Source organism: Gopherus evgoodei, unplaced genomic scaffold (genome assembly GCF_007399415.2).
Source record: "Gopherus evgoodei ecotype Sinaloan lineage unplaced genomic scaffold, rGopEvg1_v1.p scaffold_59_arrow_ctg1, whole genome shotgun sequence".
Taxonomy (NCBI): Eukaryota; Metazoa; Chordata; order Testudines; family Testudinidae; genus Gopherus; species Gopherus evgoodei.
Genome location: NW_022060080.1, coordinates 768,513 through 785,023, shown reverse-complemented (window position 1 = coordinate 785,023; position 16,511 = coordinate 768,513). Strand labels below are relative to the sequence as shown.

Here is a 16,511-nt window from a genome sequence, read left to right as displayed (position 1 = left end):
GTTCTGGCCAGTGGGAGGACAATGGGCTGCGAAGAGAGGACACCAGTGCCCTAACCATCTGATTCCATCCAGAGGGGCCAGAGGAGGGCTGAGAGGAGAGGAAGCCTAAGAGACCCTGTTTACGACCCTGTTTACCTGGATAGAAGACAATGGACAGAGGCGGGGCTTGGGGCCAGTGATATCAGATGCCCAGCTGGGAAGCGGGGGGCTCTGGGCTGGAGATGGGGAGCAAGCAGAGCCCATCTGGATGGGGGGAGACTTGGATGTGCAGTGTTGAGGGAGGTGAGGCCAGAGGCCCTGAGAGTTTCCTGTGCTGTGTTCAATGCTCAATAAACACTCCTGTTTTATGCTGGCTGAGAGTCACTCCGGTCTAGAGAACAGGGTTGCATTGTCCCCTTCAGGGGGTGGAGGCCCCAGGGATCCAGAGTGAGTGGACTCTCGTGGGGGTGGGGGGCACAGCGAGAAACAGGTGTATTAAGGCTCAGAGAGGGACAGCTCCAGGAGGTGGAGGGGCTTAACCCTGAGACAGAGTGAACCCCGTGAAAAGGGTTGTCTCACAGAAAGGGCACCCCCCATGGACCGCACGGGGCCAAGAGTGGGCATGAAATGTGAGTCTGTCACACCCTTTGAAGCACCTGGCACTGGTCGGTGTTGGAAGACAAGATACTGGGCTAGATGGACTATTGATCTGACCCAGTATTGGTGGTTTTATGTTCTTAAATGGGTAGATTCCATAGCCCTGATCCTGCAAGGTGCTGAGCACCCAACAAGGTCAATGGGAGACAAGGATGTCCAGCCCCAAAGGGATCAGGCCCTAGAAGAACAAGCCTGCCACCATTTTGTTTTGTTTTGATTTGTCTGTCTGTCAAAGCATTGACACCTCAGGTCCATTGCAGAGCCCCATGAGGCAATGAGCTTACCTTAAGGTTTTGGTCCCAATAGTTGTAGAGAATAACCCGGATTTCCACATGCTCATTCCTCACTACAGAATAGGGCAGACGGAGGTCGATGAAAAATTTTTTCATTACTTTTATCTCATAGGGGTCAGCCACACAGATCCCTGCAATGGGAAAAGACCCAGTGTCAGAGACAAGGGGGCTTATACTTTATTCCTGAAATGTGTCTGCTGTCTCCTCGATTGTTCCATCTCACTGTGCCCTTTCCAAGGCCCACTGTGGCCTGGGGTCTTTTCTCCATTAGCTTTTCTGCCTGTTCTCTGGAGAGCTTGTGGTGTTCCTCACCTTTCGTCTCTGAAAGGCTCACAGCCAGGACTTCCCAGGTGGTGATGGAATCCTTCAGGAAAATGGACACCGTCTTGGAAGAAATTCTACATGGAAAGAGAAAGACAGAGACTGTTACAGAAAGAAGGAGCTAGGACTCATGGACATTCCCCAGCTAAGGGTGTAGATTGGGGTCTCAAACACGTGACCTATGGACTTATTTCCTGCGGCCCACCATAGGGCCCCCTCTGCCCCTCACCTCCCACTCCCCCGCCTCCCCCATGCACACCACGTCCCTGCTCCTCCGCCTACCTCCCAGTGCTTCCCACCACCGAGCAGCTGTTTGGTGGTGCTTAGGACTTTCCAGGAGGGATGGGGGAGAAGTAGGGACACAGCGTGCTCATGGGAGGAGGGGAGGAAGAGGCAGGGCCATGGTGGGGATTTGGGGAAGGGGTTGGAATAGTGGTGGGGAAGGGGTGGGGCATGTACTGAAGTGTCGCTAGAGGCGAAGAAACCGGAGGGCAGAACAAACCCAGGCTCCCCCCTCCCCCTTCCAGTCCCAGGGGCTTCCTCCTCCGCTCTCCGAGCACCAGGCTGCCAACTTGTGCCAAGCCACGCAAGTGGAGTGGTGGGAGCATGGGGCAGTGCAAGGCTGATCCCACCCCCACCAGCCACATACAAATGCATGTAGGCTGCAGCAGGCTAAGCGGAGCCCAGCGCTATAGAGCCGCGAGCAGGAGAAGGAAGAGAGATCAACAGGCTGGGCAGGGGAGCCGCGGGAGCCGCTGAGGCTGTATTATTGCGCTGGGCTGATGGGGTGGGGTGTGTATGTGTGTTTTTTCTCAGCCAGCCCTTACCTAGTTTCTCAGGGCATCGCAGAGTTTTCACATTTGAAAATAGCCCCCAACTCCTCATTCCTACCCTGGAAGCAAGCATGATTTGCAAACTGGGGAAAGGGAGGGAACTTTCCAAGCCGCACGCTTCCCTGCCATTCTGCTTCCTTCTGCCCCCTCATTACACAAGCCCTGTGCAGCTAGATACCTCTAGTGTCTATGGTAACACCCCTCTTTTCATTAGGTGCCAGCATAAGACCACCTCAAAGAGCTTACAGTCTAGCAGAGATACCCAGGAGCCAGGATGCACAGGAAGACCCAGAGGGGGGTTTAACTTGGAGCAGTCTGGGAGAGAGTGTTGTTCATTTGGGCATCTGTGCAGTGATTTAAATCATACCTGTCATTCCCCTTGGCTTCAGGGCTTTGTTGCAATGCACGTGCTATCAGAGCCTGTTTTGAAAGGTGCTAAGCACCCTGAGATCCCACTGGTCTCAGTGGGAGGAGCAGGCACCTCAGCTCTGCAAAAAGGAAGTTCTAACAGAGAGATGACCCAAGGGAGGGAGACTCAAAACCTGCTTCCCAGCCCCTTGCTGTTCTGGGCTGTGACCTGAGGCTGAAAGGTGCTGCCAGCTGCTTTCTGTGAGGTTCAGTGCATGCTCATGGCCAATGGCTCTTAGTCCATCGGTCCTCATCAGATCCCATGACAGCTCCCTCTGCTTCCGCAAGGGTAATGGCAACGTTTGGAAGTACATATAGATGCGAACAGTTTTTCTCCTCCATGAATAACAAATCTGTGTTAAGGTCAAGGCTCACTGATGAACATTTGCAAACAACACTGAGATTGGTGTTGTCTCAGGATATCAAACCTAATATTGATTCTTTGGTTGATACAAAACACTGCCAGCTAAGTGGCCAGAAATGAAATGACTGTCAAAATTAGCACTGACTTTTCACATTAGTTTTTAAAAAGATAATACATTGACTTTTAATAGCATACTATATATTACTCTTCTTTTTTTTCATTTCTGACTACACTTTCGTATCGTTGTATGAAAAGGTTTTAGTGATGTGGCCTTTGGGCCAATGCGCTAGTCCTCATGTGGCCCTCGTAGTGATTTGAGTTTGAGATCCCTGGTGTAGATCCTCCTATCGTAGTCTGAGGTCCATGGTAAAGCCTTCTTCACACACTCACTGAAATATAAAGCCCTCTCTGGGGAGGAACTCAGTGGTCCAAGTTCTGCACCAGCCACGGGACACAACCTGTTTTAAAGGTCTCAAGGGTAGGGATATTAGTCCTAGTGCCCAGGTCTAAATCCAAGCAGGGGGATTATATTCCATTCCAGAGGAGAGGGGCCTGGCCCAGTGCCTCATTTACCTTTAAAAAACAAAAAAAGGTTCAGCCATCTGGTCAAGGCTGATTCCCCACTCTGGCACTTTGAGGGCAGAAGGTGGGGGCCCGCAAGGAATCTAAAAATTAATACTGGCCATTCCAGGCTTGTATTAAACTCTCAAGTTTATAGCTTTCCTCTGACCTTGGATGAGTAGATGCTGCCACTACCCAAGTTCAAAACCCCCTTTGAGAACCGAGGAAGGCACACTTGGGTACCCTCAAGCCCTTTCAGACCCCACCTCTGGGGGACAGCTGAAAAAGAAAACAAAGGAAATCAGCTGTTGCCACCCGCTAATTCAACAAAATGTGCACAAACCTATTAAGACACAAAACTCCAATCCTGTACTTTAAAAAAAGGTAAACCTTATTTAAAAAAAGAAAGAAAAAAATACATCTAAAAACTCAGGCTATTACTAGTACTATTTAAAAAGAGCAAATACAAAAATTAAGAGCAAATACAAAAAAATTATACCTACTCCCTTAGCTTTTTTAAGATCCAGCTTAAAGGTTACAAACAAAACAAAAGCACCTGGGGTGAGCACAGAGGAGTCCACAAGTCATAAAGAAATAAGAGATAAACCTAATTGCGTCTTCCTAGACATTTCCTGATTTACTTACATATCTGGGGTTCCAAATGAGTAGTTACAGCACCTGTCTGTTCTTCAGGAGAACAACACGGACAGACAAAGGGGAAGTCTTGTCCCATTTTTAAAAGTTCTAGCCTTCCCATTGGCTCTTTTGGTCAGGTACCCACTCCCTTCCTTTTACCTATGGACTTTTTACCCTTTCCAGGTAAAGCAAGTAAAGAACAGCTACTAAAAGGGAGTTCATAGCTAACTGGCTGGCTGGGTGTCCATAAAAGGGAGCTACCCCCGCCTTCATTTATCACATCCAGTTAGAAAGCACCATCAATATCACCTGATTCAGCAATCCAGTAACACACCCTGAATAACAATGAAATGAGGAACAGTTCCCGAATAGGATAAAAGGCCAATGCTAAACAGCCAGATACCTACATTCATATTCTAGCACCTAAATTAGTTGCCTGGTTTTTCATTAGGGATACCGCTGGCTGCTCAGCACCTCTGGATGTCGAGCCAGTTCTTTTAGATACCTAAATATGGGCTCAAAACTGGAGTAACTGAATGAAATTCTCTGCTCTCTGTTATACAGAAGGTGAGATCAGATGATGTAAGGGCCCTTCTCGCTTCAATATGTAGGATTGACTCTATGAATATGGATCACCTGCTGAATGCTGGCCCTAATTCATGACAAATACTCCAGCCAGCTCTACTGGGGATCTTGCTGTGGAGAGACACTGACTTCAGTGGGAGCTACACCATACCACGTCTGAATGTGGCCCTTTGATGAATGGGAGTGACACAGCCACATGCTCTTACCCCAGTTCATTTGGTCGCTCAATCAGCTGCTCCACTTGCCACAGCCAGCTTTCTGGAAACAGGCTGCTTGAGATGATATCTTCGTCGGACATGAAATCTTCATCCAAGTCACCTGGGAAGTCAAATCACAGACTGTCTGGCTCTGCTGTGACATTGATTGGAATGGGGCAAACCTGGAAGGATTCGAGGGTTGGCCTGCTCTACTGACCTCAAAGCATCTGTGATTTGACCTACGTTGCCAAGTTTTGATGCTGCCAGCCCAGAAGAGCATGAATTGGAGTGTGGTTGAACAGCTGGAGGGGAAGCCACAGGCTTCTTCTCTCCATGCCTGCCTTTCTGTTCCCCCATGAGCTAGCCTTTTCTGAGCTCCTATAACACTGGTATAAGCCACTGTCTCAGTGCTACATGTGCGCCCTCTAGTGGATATTCTGCAAAGGTAAGATCCTACTACTATTCCTAGCTAGGGAGTTACCCCTTTAGCTCAAGTGATAGAGGACTGTGCTTTAGAAACAATGGTTAAACCTCAGCGGCGACCTGTGAAGAGGTTATTACCCTGACTCATCTGAGTCCCCATATCAACATGATGCAAGACTAACAGGATTGCTGCCACTGCATTCATGCCCATCTCTCCCATGGAAGATCTGTGAACATGCGCAGGGTTAGTTCACATGGCACGGTCTTATTTCTCTAACAATTCCCCCTGTCTTGCTCCTCTGAGTGATACTGAAACCCTGGTACTTGCTTCTTGCAAGTTCCAGATGGAGCTCCCGATGTAGCTTGTCATGTATGGTCTTGATATAATTGCAGCAGTGAAGGAAGGTCTTCTTGCATTCATCCGTATCCAGGATGTACCCAACCCGCTTCTCGCAGCTGTGCCCCATGGAGTTTTTGTACATCCCGTCTTCACAGCATTTCTTCAGCTTCCGGTCCTGGTAATCTGCCGCTGAAATGTACAAGCCAGAAGATCATTCCGACCAAGCTTCTTCTAGTCCTCACTCTCTCTCTCTCTCATTAATTTACTAGTAGACATGGCCAAAGAAGGAACATAGGAACTGGCACTCTGCTCTGTCTAATCCAGTATCTTGTCTCTAACAGTGACTAGCACCAGCTGCTTCAGAGAAAGGTGCAAGAAACCCCACAGTGGAATAACCTGCCCGCAGAGAAGTTTCTTCTTGAACCCAGTCAGAGGTTGGCTTATCCCCTGAAGCATGAGGATGTATAGCTCTTCTTAAAAAATCCTATTCCATGAAATGGTGAACATCCTTCTTTTCCATGTAAATGGCTCATCCTTTTTTGAATCCTGCTAGGCTCTTGGCCTCAATTCAATCCTATGGTGGTGAGTACTATGGGTTAATTATGCATCGTGTATGAAAATAGTTCCTTTTATGAATTCTTAATTAGAAACCATTCAGTTGGGTTGAGTGTCTCCTTGTGCTTATAAAGGTAATTTAACAATGTACCTGTTGTTGTTATTTGAGTCGTAATAGCATTTTGGATCCCCAGTCACGGCCCAGAACCCTACAGTGCTGGGGGCTTTATCAACACAGAACAGAGAGACAGTCTGTGCCCCAAACAGCAATTTACCATTCATTATTTTCTATACCTCTATCGCATCCCCTCTATAAATTGACCAGTTCCAATCTCTCCCCATGTGGAATTCTATCCAGACTCCCCTGTCTCCTGCTACCGGAAATGCAGCTGGCAGGAGGCTGTAGGAGGGTGAAACTGGTCACACGAGGGTATCACATTCCTGCTTTGCATGCTTGCTTTGAGCAAGAATAGCAACCCCCCTGATTAGTACCTACCTTTGTTTGCCTTATACTCAATGAGCTGAACAGAGCGACGCCGGCGTTTTGTTGCCTGAGGACATTCTGGATCTGCAGAAGGAAGCGAGAAATAGAAATTAAAATCCCACCTACCAAGTGAGGCCCTACACTGAACTTGCTGCCATTTCCGTCTGGATGTAACAGGGTAACTTTCAAACACCACATCTGGTCAGTTCCCAAATTTCTGAGAATGGTCTAGGCCTCAATGAGTGGAACCCCATTGATTTAGGGGGAAATCAGAAAAAAGACGGTTACTCACCTTTGGACTGTTGTTCTTCGAGATGTGTTGCTCATATCCATTCCAATTAGGTGTGCGCGCGCCGCATGCACGTTTGTCGGAAGATTTTTACCCTAGCAACACTCGCTGGGTCAGCTGGGTCGCCCCCTGGAGTGGTAACGCCATGGTGCCGGATATATACCCCTGCCGACCCAATGGCCCTTCAGCTCCTTCTTGCCGGCTACTCCGACAGAGACGAAGGAGGACGGGTTTGGAATGGATATGAGCAACACATCTCGAAGAACAACAGTTACAAAGGTGAGTAACTGTCTTTTCTTCTTCGAGTGCTTGCTCATATCGATTCCAATTAGGTGATTCTCAAGCCTTACCTAGGCAGTGGGGTCGGAGTGAGATGTTGCAGAATGCAGAACTGCTGAGTCAAATGCTGCATCATCTCTGGACTGTTGAACCAGAATGTAATGTGAGGCAACAGTGTGGACGGAGGACCAGGTAGCTGTGCGACATATCTCCTGGATGGGTACATGAGCCAGGAAGGCGGCAGATGAAGCCTGAGCCCTGGTAGAATGTGCGGTGAGGTAGCTCAAGGGGACATGAGCCAAGTCATAACAAGTACGGATGCGCGCCGTCAGCCAAGATGAGATCCTCTGGGAGGAGACAGGTTGGCCATTCATTCAGTTTGCCACCACAATGAAGAGTTGGGGCATTTTACAAAAGGGTTTTGTCCGCTCAATATAAAATACAAGAACTCTATGGATGTCTAGGGAGTGCAATTGTTCCCATCGTGATGAGTGTGGCTTTGGGAAGAAGACCGGAAGGAAGATATTCTGGTTGATATGAAAGGCCGATACTACTTTAGGGAGGAAAGCCGGGTGTGGTCGCAACTGCACCTTGTCCTTGTGAAACCCAGTATACGGTGGGTCCACCGTGAGGGCCCTAAGCTCGGAGACTCGTCTGGCCGATGTAATGGCTACGAGGAAAGCTGTCTTCCAGGACAGGTATAGTAGCGAGCAGGTTGCTAATGGCTTGAAAGGGGAAGACATAAGTCTGGTTAGAACCAGGTTGAGGTCCCATGTTGGGGCGGGACGGCGTACTTGGGGGTATAGGCAGTCCAAGCCCTTGAGGAACCTAGAAACCACAGGGTGTTAGAACACGGAGCGGCCACTCTCCCCTGGATGAAAGGTAGAGATGGCCACCAAGTGTACCCTCAATTTGATACCGCTAGGCCCTGTTGTTTGAGAGACCAGAGGTAGTCCAAGATGGTGGGGATCAAGACCTCAGTGGGAGTAACATTATGCGTTTCGCACCAGCAGGAGAAACACTTCCAGTTGGCCAGATACGTTGACCGAGTGGAAGGTTTCCTGCTACCCAGGAGTACTTGTTGTACTGAGGCAGAGCAACGTAACCCGGACTGGCTTAACCATGCAGCAGCCATGCTGTGAGGTGAAGGGACTGCAGGTCTGGGTGGTGAAGTCTGCCATGGTCCTGAGTTATGAGTTCTGGGCAAAGAGGCAGGGTAACTGGGTTAGTTATCGACAGGTCGAGCAGCATGGTGTACCATTGCTGCCTGGGCCACGCTGGAGCGATCATGATCAAGCAAGCTCTGTCCCTGCGGAGCTTTATCAGGACCCTGTGAACCAGCAGGAACAGTGGAAAGGCATAAAGCAGTTGACTCGTCCACGGCATCAGGAAAGCGTCAGAGATCAAGCCCGGGGAGAGGCCTTGGAAGGAGCAGAACATCTGGCATTTCCTGTTCTCATGGGAAGCGAAGAGGTCTATACGGGGAAAGCCCCACTTCTGGAAAACAGAATGAATAATGTCCGGACGAATCGACCACTCGTGAGACAGGAAGGATCTGCTGAGTCGATCCGCCAGGGTGTTCCGAACCCCTGGGAGAAAAGATGCTACCAGGTCTATCGAGTGGGCTACACAGAAGTCCCAAAGCTGGATGGCTTCCTGACAAAGGGGGGAGGACCGTGTCCCTCCCTGCTTGTTTATGTAATACATGGCCGTTGTGTTGCCTGTGAACACTGGGACACAACAGCCTTGCAATTGCTGTTGAAATGCCTGGCATGCAAGGCGGACTGCTCTCAGCTCTCGGACATTGATGTGCAAGGCCAGCTCCTGAGATGACCAAAGGCCTTGAGTGCAAAGATGTCCGAGGTGAGCACCCCAGCCGAGAGAAGGCATGTCCGTCGTCAGGGACATAGAAGGCTGAGGTGGATAGAACGGCATCCCTGCACACACCAGGGAGGGCATCAACCACCAGTCGAGGGAGCCTAGGATGCTCGGGGGAATGGAGACCATCATGTCTATGGTGTCTCTACCCTGGTGGTATACCGAGTTGAGCCAAGATTGGAGGGGACAGAGGCGTAGCCTGGCGTGTTTGGTCACGAACGTGCAGGCAGCCATGTGACCCAGGAGAGCGAGACAAGTGCAAGTCGAAGTTGTTGGGAAGTTCTGTATGCCTCGGATAATTGTTACTATCGCCTGAAAATGAGGCTGTGGTAAGCAGGCTATGGCGAGACTGGAGTCCAGGATGGCCCCAATGAAGTCTATCCTCTGTGTGGGAACCAGAGTGGATTTCTCTGTATTGATCATCAGGCCTAGACTCATGAATAGGTCCTTGTTGAAGTCTACATTATGGGTGACTTGTGCCTCGAAGGTCCCTCGAATGAGCCAATCGTCGAGATACAGAAAAACGTATATCTGACGGTGGCGGAGGGAGGTGGTGACTACAGGCATGCACTTTGTGAATACACTTGGGGCTGCAGAGATGCCAAACGGAAGGACCGTAAACTGGAAATGTTGATGGTTGGTTACAAATCGGAGATATCATCTGTGTGGAGGATAGATGGCGATGTGAAAATATGCGTCCTTCATATTGAGGGCGGCACACCAGTCTCCAGGATCCAAAGACGGGATGATGGTCCCCAGGGATACCATGCGGAACTTCAACTTTATCATGAACTTGTTGAGTTCTCACAGGTCTAGGATAGGTCTGAGACCTCCCTTCGCCTTGGGGATTAGGAAATAGTGGGAGTAGAACCCCTTGCCCCTTTCGTCCTTTGGTACCTCCTCTATGGCTCCCATGGCAAGAAGCATCCGTACCTCTTGTAAGAGGAGTTGCTCGTGAGAGGGGTCCCTGAAGAGGGATGAGGATGGGGGGTAGGAGTGGGGGGCGAAATAAACTGGAGATGGTACCCAAGTTCCACCATGCGTAGGACCCAACGATCTGAAGTTAGCTGGGACCACGCAGGGAGGAAAAAGGAGAGGTGGTTGTAAAAGGGAGGGAAAGGATCCTGGAAAGTCACTGGTACACTGTCCTCGGGCGCACCTTCAAAAGTTTGGCTTTGGCCCCGTAGGTGGCTGGGAGGGGCCCTGATTTTGGCCCCCTTGGGGTCCTGACTGCCGTCTACGACCAGCTTGACCATGCCTTCTACCAAAGTCCTGCCTCTGTCTAGGCGGAGGGTAAGGGCGGTGAGGCTGGGGGCGGAAAGGCTGGCGTTGAGTCACCGGTGTGTGCGTGCCGAGAGAGCGCATAATGACCCTGTTGTCCTTCAGGCTTTGCAGCCTAGGGTCAGTCTTTTCAGAAAAGAGGCCTCGACCGTCAAAGGGCAAGTCCTGTATGGTATGCTGTAGTTCCAGCAGGAGGCTTGACCCTTGAAGCCATGAAATGCGTCTCATGGCAACTCCCGATGCCAGAGTCCTGGCTGTAGAGTCTGCTGTATCCAGCGAGGCCTGGAGGGAAGTCCTCGCCACTTTCTTCCCCTCCTCCAAGAGGGCAGCAAACTCTTGACGGGAGTCTTGAGGGACTAACTCCGTGAAATTGCCCACTGCTGCCCAGGTGTTGTAGTTGTAGCAGCTAAGTAGGGCTTGCTGATTTGCCACCCAGAGTTGGAGGGCCCCTGCAGAGTATACCTTACGGCCCAGTAAGTCCATGCACCTAGCCTCCTTCGATTTTGGAGCCGGAACTTGCTGGCCATGGCATTCCCTCTCATTGACAGACTGTACAACAAGGGAGCAGGGAGGAGTATGGACGTACAGGTACTCGTACCCCTTAGAGGGCACCTGTGCTCAACTCCCCTAGCAGCGGGTAGAATAGAGGCTGGAGACTGCCAGATGGTATCAGCATTGGCCTGGATCATCCAGATGAATGGTAAGGCCACTCTTGTGGGGGCATCAGCCGATAGAATATCTACCATCAGGTCCTCTATCTCTGGCACCTCCTCTACCTGGAGATTCATATTGAGTGCCACATGTCTCAGGAGATCCTGATGGACTCTCAGGTCAATTGGAGGAGGGCCAGTGGAGGATGTGCCCGCCACCGCCTCATCAGGAGAGGAAGAAGAGGAGAGGCCAGGGACAAGCGGGTCCTGTGTGGACTCTTGCTCTTGGGCGACCTCCAGCTCCAGTGGAATCTGGGATTCTGGTGGCCGAACAGGTGCTTCCTCTGTACTGGTAGGAGGGGGGTGGCTGATAGTCGCCTCTGGCACCCAGTGCTCCGATGAAGCAGAGTGAGATGGGATTGGAGGCACACCTTGGGCCTGGTGGTATGCCCAAGATGTCCAGAATGACCACTGATGGGGGCCTTGATCTTGGGCCTGGGTCTCCTGGAAGATTCTGGTGGGCACATCAGAGTCACAGTCCTGTGCATAGGAACTGTCCGCATGAGAGGACACCGATGAGTGCCGGGATGGCCAAGGAGGAGCTGAAAACCTTTGGGAATAATCTCTCTCTATGATTGATCTCGCTCTCTGTGGTACCGGGGATCAGTACCGGGAGCCGTACCGGTACTAGGAACAAGATTGGGACCTACGACCGGAACAGTGCTGGGAGGTCGACCAGGATCTCGAATCTCAGCATCTGGAGTGGCCACGAGAGTCACAGTGCCTGGAGCGGTGCCGGGATCTGGATCGGTGCCAAGAGTACCATGCGGGCAAATGGGATGCTGATCGGTGCTGCGAGTGCGACCGGTGCTGAGAAGGAGATCAGTGCCGGGACTGCGATTGGCATCGGGACTGGGATCAATGATGGGACCGAGAACGCTGGTGGGATTGTGATCGTGAGCGGTGCCGCTCTGCGGTGTCGAGAGAGGGTGGTCTCATCAAGGCTGGCTTGCCTACAGATTGTGTGACCCGCACCAGCAGTGCCGGGGGTTGAGGCAGGGCAGACACTGTCATCACGATCAGCTCCCTCGCCGTGGAAAATGTCTCCGGCATGGAGGGAATAGTGAGCTCAACCACGGCTCTCGCCGGGGAGCTTTCAGGTACCGGACTCAACGTCCCTTGCAGGGCCAGAATCGATGGTGCCAACGTAGTTGGTGCCGTGGCAGGTGTAGGTGCCGGGCGGTACGATCTAGCCGGGAGCTCTGACTGCGGTGCAGGTGGCACAGAAGCAGCATGAGTCTTATGTCTCTTCACCTCCGGGGAGAGACAATGGTGCAGAGTAGACGTCGGTGCCGGCGATGTTCGGTGCCAAGAGGCCTTAGCAGTACCGGTGCGATCCGGTACCAAAGAAGGGCTTCTGCCAGTGGATTGACCAGCGCTCAGTGCCGAGGGCGGAGGAGTAAGAGCTGCCTCCATCAGGAGCTGTTTGAGACAAAAGTCCCGTTCCTTTTTTGTCCTCGGCTTGAAGGTCTTGCAGATCCGGCACTTATCGGCGAGGTGGGATTCCCCGAGGCACTTAAGGCAGGAGTCGTGGGGATCTCCTGTTGGCATCGGCTTGTGACAGGCCGAGCACGGTTTGAAATCCGGTGAACCGGGCATGGGCCCCAGCACCAGGTGCGGGGAAGGGGCTAATCCCTGAACCTCTCTTAACTATATACACTAACAATATTATAAAAATGAAGAAGAATTAACTGCAACTATAGAAATTTCAACTATATACACAAGAATAATGAGAGAACCATGAGTAGCTAGGGAAGTGGAGATCAGCTAAGCCGCGCTCTGCTGTTCCAACGACCGACATGGGTGGTAAGAAGGAACTAAAGGGCCATTGTGTCAGCAGGGGTATATATCCGGCGCCATGGCGGCGCCACTCTAGGGGGCGACCCAGGCAACCCACCGAGTGTTGCTAGAGTAAAAATCTTCCGACGAACGTGCATGTGGTGCGCACGCACCTAATTGGAATCGATATGAGCAAGCACTCGAAGAACCACCAGAAAAGACATTTTGGCACTTAACATATTGCTCCTTCCTGTTCCGGCTGGGAGCCACATAAGAGCTGTTGGGCAGATGCTCAGCCAGCCAGAGCAACCAGAAAGAGAGGAGAGTGAAGGAGACTTCATTCCTTCCTCTCTCCTCATGCGCTGCCCCCAAAAGCCTGCAGCCTGGGGTAGAGAGAGAGTCAGAGAGAAGCACCATCTGCGCACGACTTCCAGTCCAGGAGGAAGAAAGATACTTTGGAAGTGAGAGAAACCCAGTAAGCTAGAAGAGACACTTTCCTGCCTTCCTCCATCACTCATGGTGATCGTTCAGCTCTATAGAGTGATACCTGTTCTCTGGGCTGTGGAAATCCTATTACTCGTCTCCAAGGCCAGTCCAGCATCCGTAAATACCCCCAGATTGTTCTTTCCACTGCCAGCTGTACAGCCAATGTCACTCTTCTCCACCGAGTCCCAGATCTGTGCGACACAAACATAACGGTTGAGAGATTATTGTTAACAATGACACTTCCCATTTATACGGTGCCATCCAGCATGATCCCAAAGCGTTATACAGGCTGCGAGCTGGATTCTGGTCTCAGGTACAACTGTGCAATCTACAGTAACTCCACTGACTTCCTTTGACTAGCTCTGTGTTTGCAGCAGTGTAAATGAAAGCAAAATCTGAGATGTAAGTAAAGGATTTATTGCAACTCAATCTCCTCTGAAATGTGTCCAACTCTGGGATCGAGCACAGCAGCCATTGTGCACCAGCATCACAACCGATTTCAAGAGGAAAAAGAAAAAATGTTGCATCCAGTTGAACCCGACAGAGGAGGATGTTAGGCAGAGAGAAATTAAATACTCAAATTAGAATTCAGCCAGAGCACCAGAGCCCTGACCCTTGTTGAAAGGGTCACAGGAGATTCAATGACCAGAACCTGTGTTTGGTATGCCAGCTGAGAAATGGCAGTTTCTGTAGCATTGCGTCCCCTAAAACCTTGATAGGGCCCGGGGATGAGTGCTGACTCAGAAGAAAGCCACCCTCTGTTGAGTCACTAACACTTTTCCCTGCAGCACAGCGCCCCCTAATGTTGCACTGGGACATTGGTTCAGCACTGACTGGGAGGGGACAGCGCCCCCCTGCTAAGACCCCACTCCACACAAAGCAGCACAGCATCCGCTATCGCCGCATTGCGTGCAGCTCTGACTGGGAGAGGGAGAGCGCCCCCTACTGAGCACACCCCTACTCCCTGATGTACAGCACCACCATGGGCACTGGGGTGAGAACTGCCTCTGAAGGGAGAGCTGCATCACCCACACAGTTCCCTACAGCCCGGCACCATCTGGGTCAACACTGTCCAAAGGGAAGCATGTCCTTTAGTGTGTCCAGAACAGCACTCCCTGCAGCACCCTGGGTTTCACTGAGTGTCTCCCAGCCAAGTACTGACCTGGCCCAGCCCAGCTCAGTTAAAGTACAGTGGAGCTCACACCCCAAGCGGCAGCTCTGCAAACAAAACGCTCACTTCGCTTTTCGCCATCCTGGGGCGTAGAGCAAGGATAACAGCCAAGCTGAATTTTCTGCTATAAACATCACAAGTTACAACCAACATCTTTCATGACCCACCTTAGATTGTGTAATTTTGTGGTTTTCGTTCAGAACGTAGACACCTTTGTCCACAGCCACCAGGCCGACATAAGCTCTGTGGTCTCCTTCCAGCTTGAGTTTCATTGGCATTCCCGGCTCATGGATTCTCCTGTCTTTGTCGGAGGCTCCTTTCACCACTAGCTGTATGAAAGAGAGTGAAGGGAGAGGTTTTGTTTTAAAGCAGAGAGAGCAGCTAAGAACCCGTCCTTTGCAAAACATAGGAGAAAAGGAGGTAAGATCTCATGTTCCTTGAGCATCCGAAAGCCTAGTTCTGATCTCAGGGGCAGCTGTGTAAATCTGGAGTAGCTCCACTGACTTCAGTGCTGCTACTCCATATTCATGCTGGTGTAAACTGAGAGCAGAATCGAACCCAATGTCTATGAAGTCCCTTTGTCCCTCAGGCAGCCCTGGGAAATCTACAAAGAAGTTTGAACTGTAATGGATCTGCTCTGTGGGCCTGACTTGATCTCACATTGGTGTAAATTAGGAGCAATTAACTGGAGTTACAGCAGCGTAGCATTGTAGTTACATCACTGTCAGGTCTCCTGTAGGCATCTGGAGTCATATCTACTGAATTCATGAGCCAAAAATAAGAATCTTACTCCTGTTAGCCCCAAAGAACGAGCCCAGCCCTGGGAGAGGGAACTGGAATCAATTCTGACAGCCACATCATCAGCAAAATGGCTAATTACTGTGCAGATACAAAGCCAGATACTCAGCTGGTGCAAGTCAGTATAGCTCCATCCACTTCAATCCACAATCCACAGAGTCTTTATTGCTGAGCTATAAAGAACCAAAGCTTGGCTCCCGTATCCCAGAGTGGGTTGAGAGCATTGGCTTGTGGAGGCTGGGGAACATCTATGTACAAGTAAACCAACCAAATCTAATCCAGAATTTGCTGGGAGACAGTCAATGAAAAGCCCCCGGTGCCATTTGTAGAGTCCCTTTTGAGAGTCAGTCAGCACTTCAGGCTAGGAAAAACTACTTTGTAATGACGCCTTCATAGGAATTAACATATAGAAGGCCAACTTGAATATCAACCCACCGTTCCCATGCATGTGTCCTGGATGTCCAGCCAGACTGAGTCTGCTACAATCTCCAAATTTCCTACTTGGTAGTAAGCCACGATGCGGAATGAAGGGATGAGGTCTGGAGTGATAGGCAGGGACATGGCCACCAGATTTTGTCCCGCCTGCCTGGCCTGTCTCCCTACGCGAATGATCTTCCCTTTATTCAGGATCTAACAGGGAAAAATGAGACATAGATTGTGAAAGACCACAAGAGTTAACACAATGGATGATTCAGATTCCATGAGTTTTCGCATCCATCTGTGTTGCAGGAATAGGCCCTCGAGGTGTTGGTGCTAATATTTACTAAATCTGAGTATCATTTATGTTTCACCAACAGAGACCACCCTTCCTTTACCCCATCCCACTCACCAAATATACTTCACATCCGCATTATATGGCAACTTTATTATTTGATTTGTCCAGCTCTAAAAATAACAGAGTTGACCTACTACTCTGCGTTGAAAAAGTAGCAGTGAAACTAGTGTTTAGAGCAGAAAAATGAGACCTGGGATTCCTGGGTGCCATCCCCAGCTCGAAGAGGAAATATGCTGTAGTGAGTTCACGAGGAGGAGTCAGGACTCCTGGTTCCATCTGCAGCTCGAAGAGGAAGTATGGTTTAGTAGCAAGTGCAGAAGGATGGTTGTTAGGACTCCTGGGTTCTTTCTCCAGCTCCTGGAGGAAGTGGGCTCTCACAGGGCCCAGATAATCAGAAGTGGATAAGGGATTGTCTCCATGACTGACTTT

General features: G+C 50.5%; 1 protein-coding gene across 1 annotated transcript in view; it reads right to left on the bottom strand.

Moving 5' to 3' along the window:
• LOC115643428 (complement C3-like) overlaps positions 1 to 16,511 on the bottom strand; it is a 106,311-nt gene that overhangs the window by 60,371 nt on the left and 29,429 nt on the right. Inside the window, exons 13-20 of the mRNA XM_030547458.1 lie at positions 15,743 to 15,937; positions 14,677 to 14,838; positions 13,400 to 13,529; positions 6,649 to 6,720; positions 5,586 to 5,786; positions 4,844 to 4,955; positions 1,242 to 1,327; positions 921 to 1,060 (exon numbers count right to left, since the gene is read on the bottom strand). Coding sequence (XP_030403318.1) covers positions 921 to 1,060; positions 1,242 to 1,327; positions 4,844 to 4,955; positions 5,586 to 5,786; positions 6,649 to 6,720; positions 13,400 to 13,529; positions 14,677 to 14,838; positions 15,743 to 15,937 — 1,098 coding nt within the window. The remainder of the gene's footprint in view (positions 1 to 920; positions 1,061 to 1,241; positions 1,328 to 4,843; positions 4,956 to 5,585; positions 5,787 to 6,648; positions 6,721 to 13,399; positions 13,530 to 14,676; positions 14,839 to 15,742; positions 15,938 to 16,511) is intronic.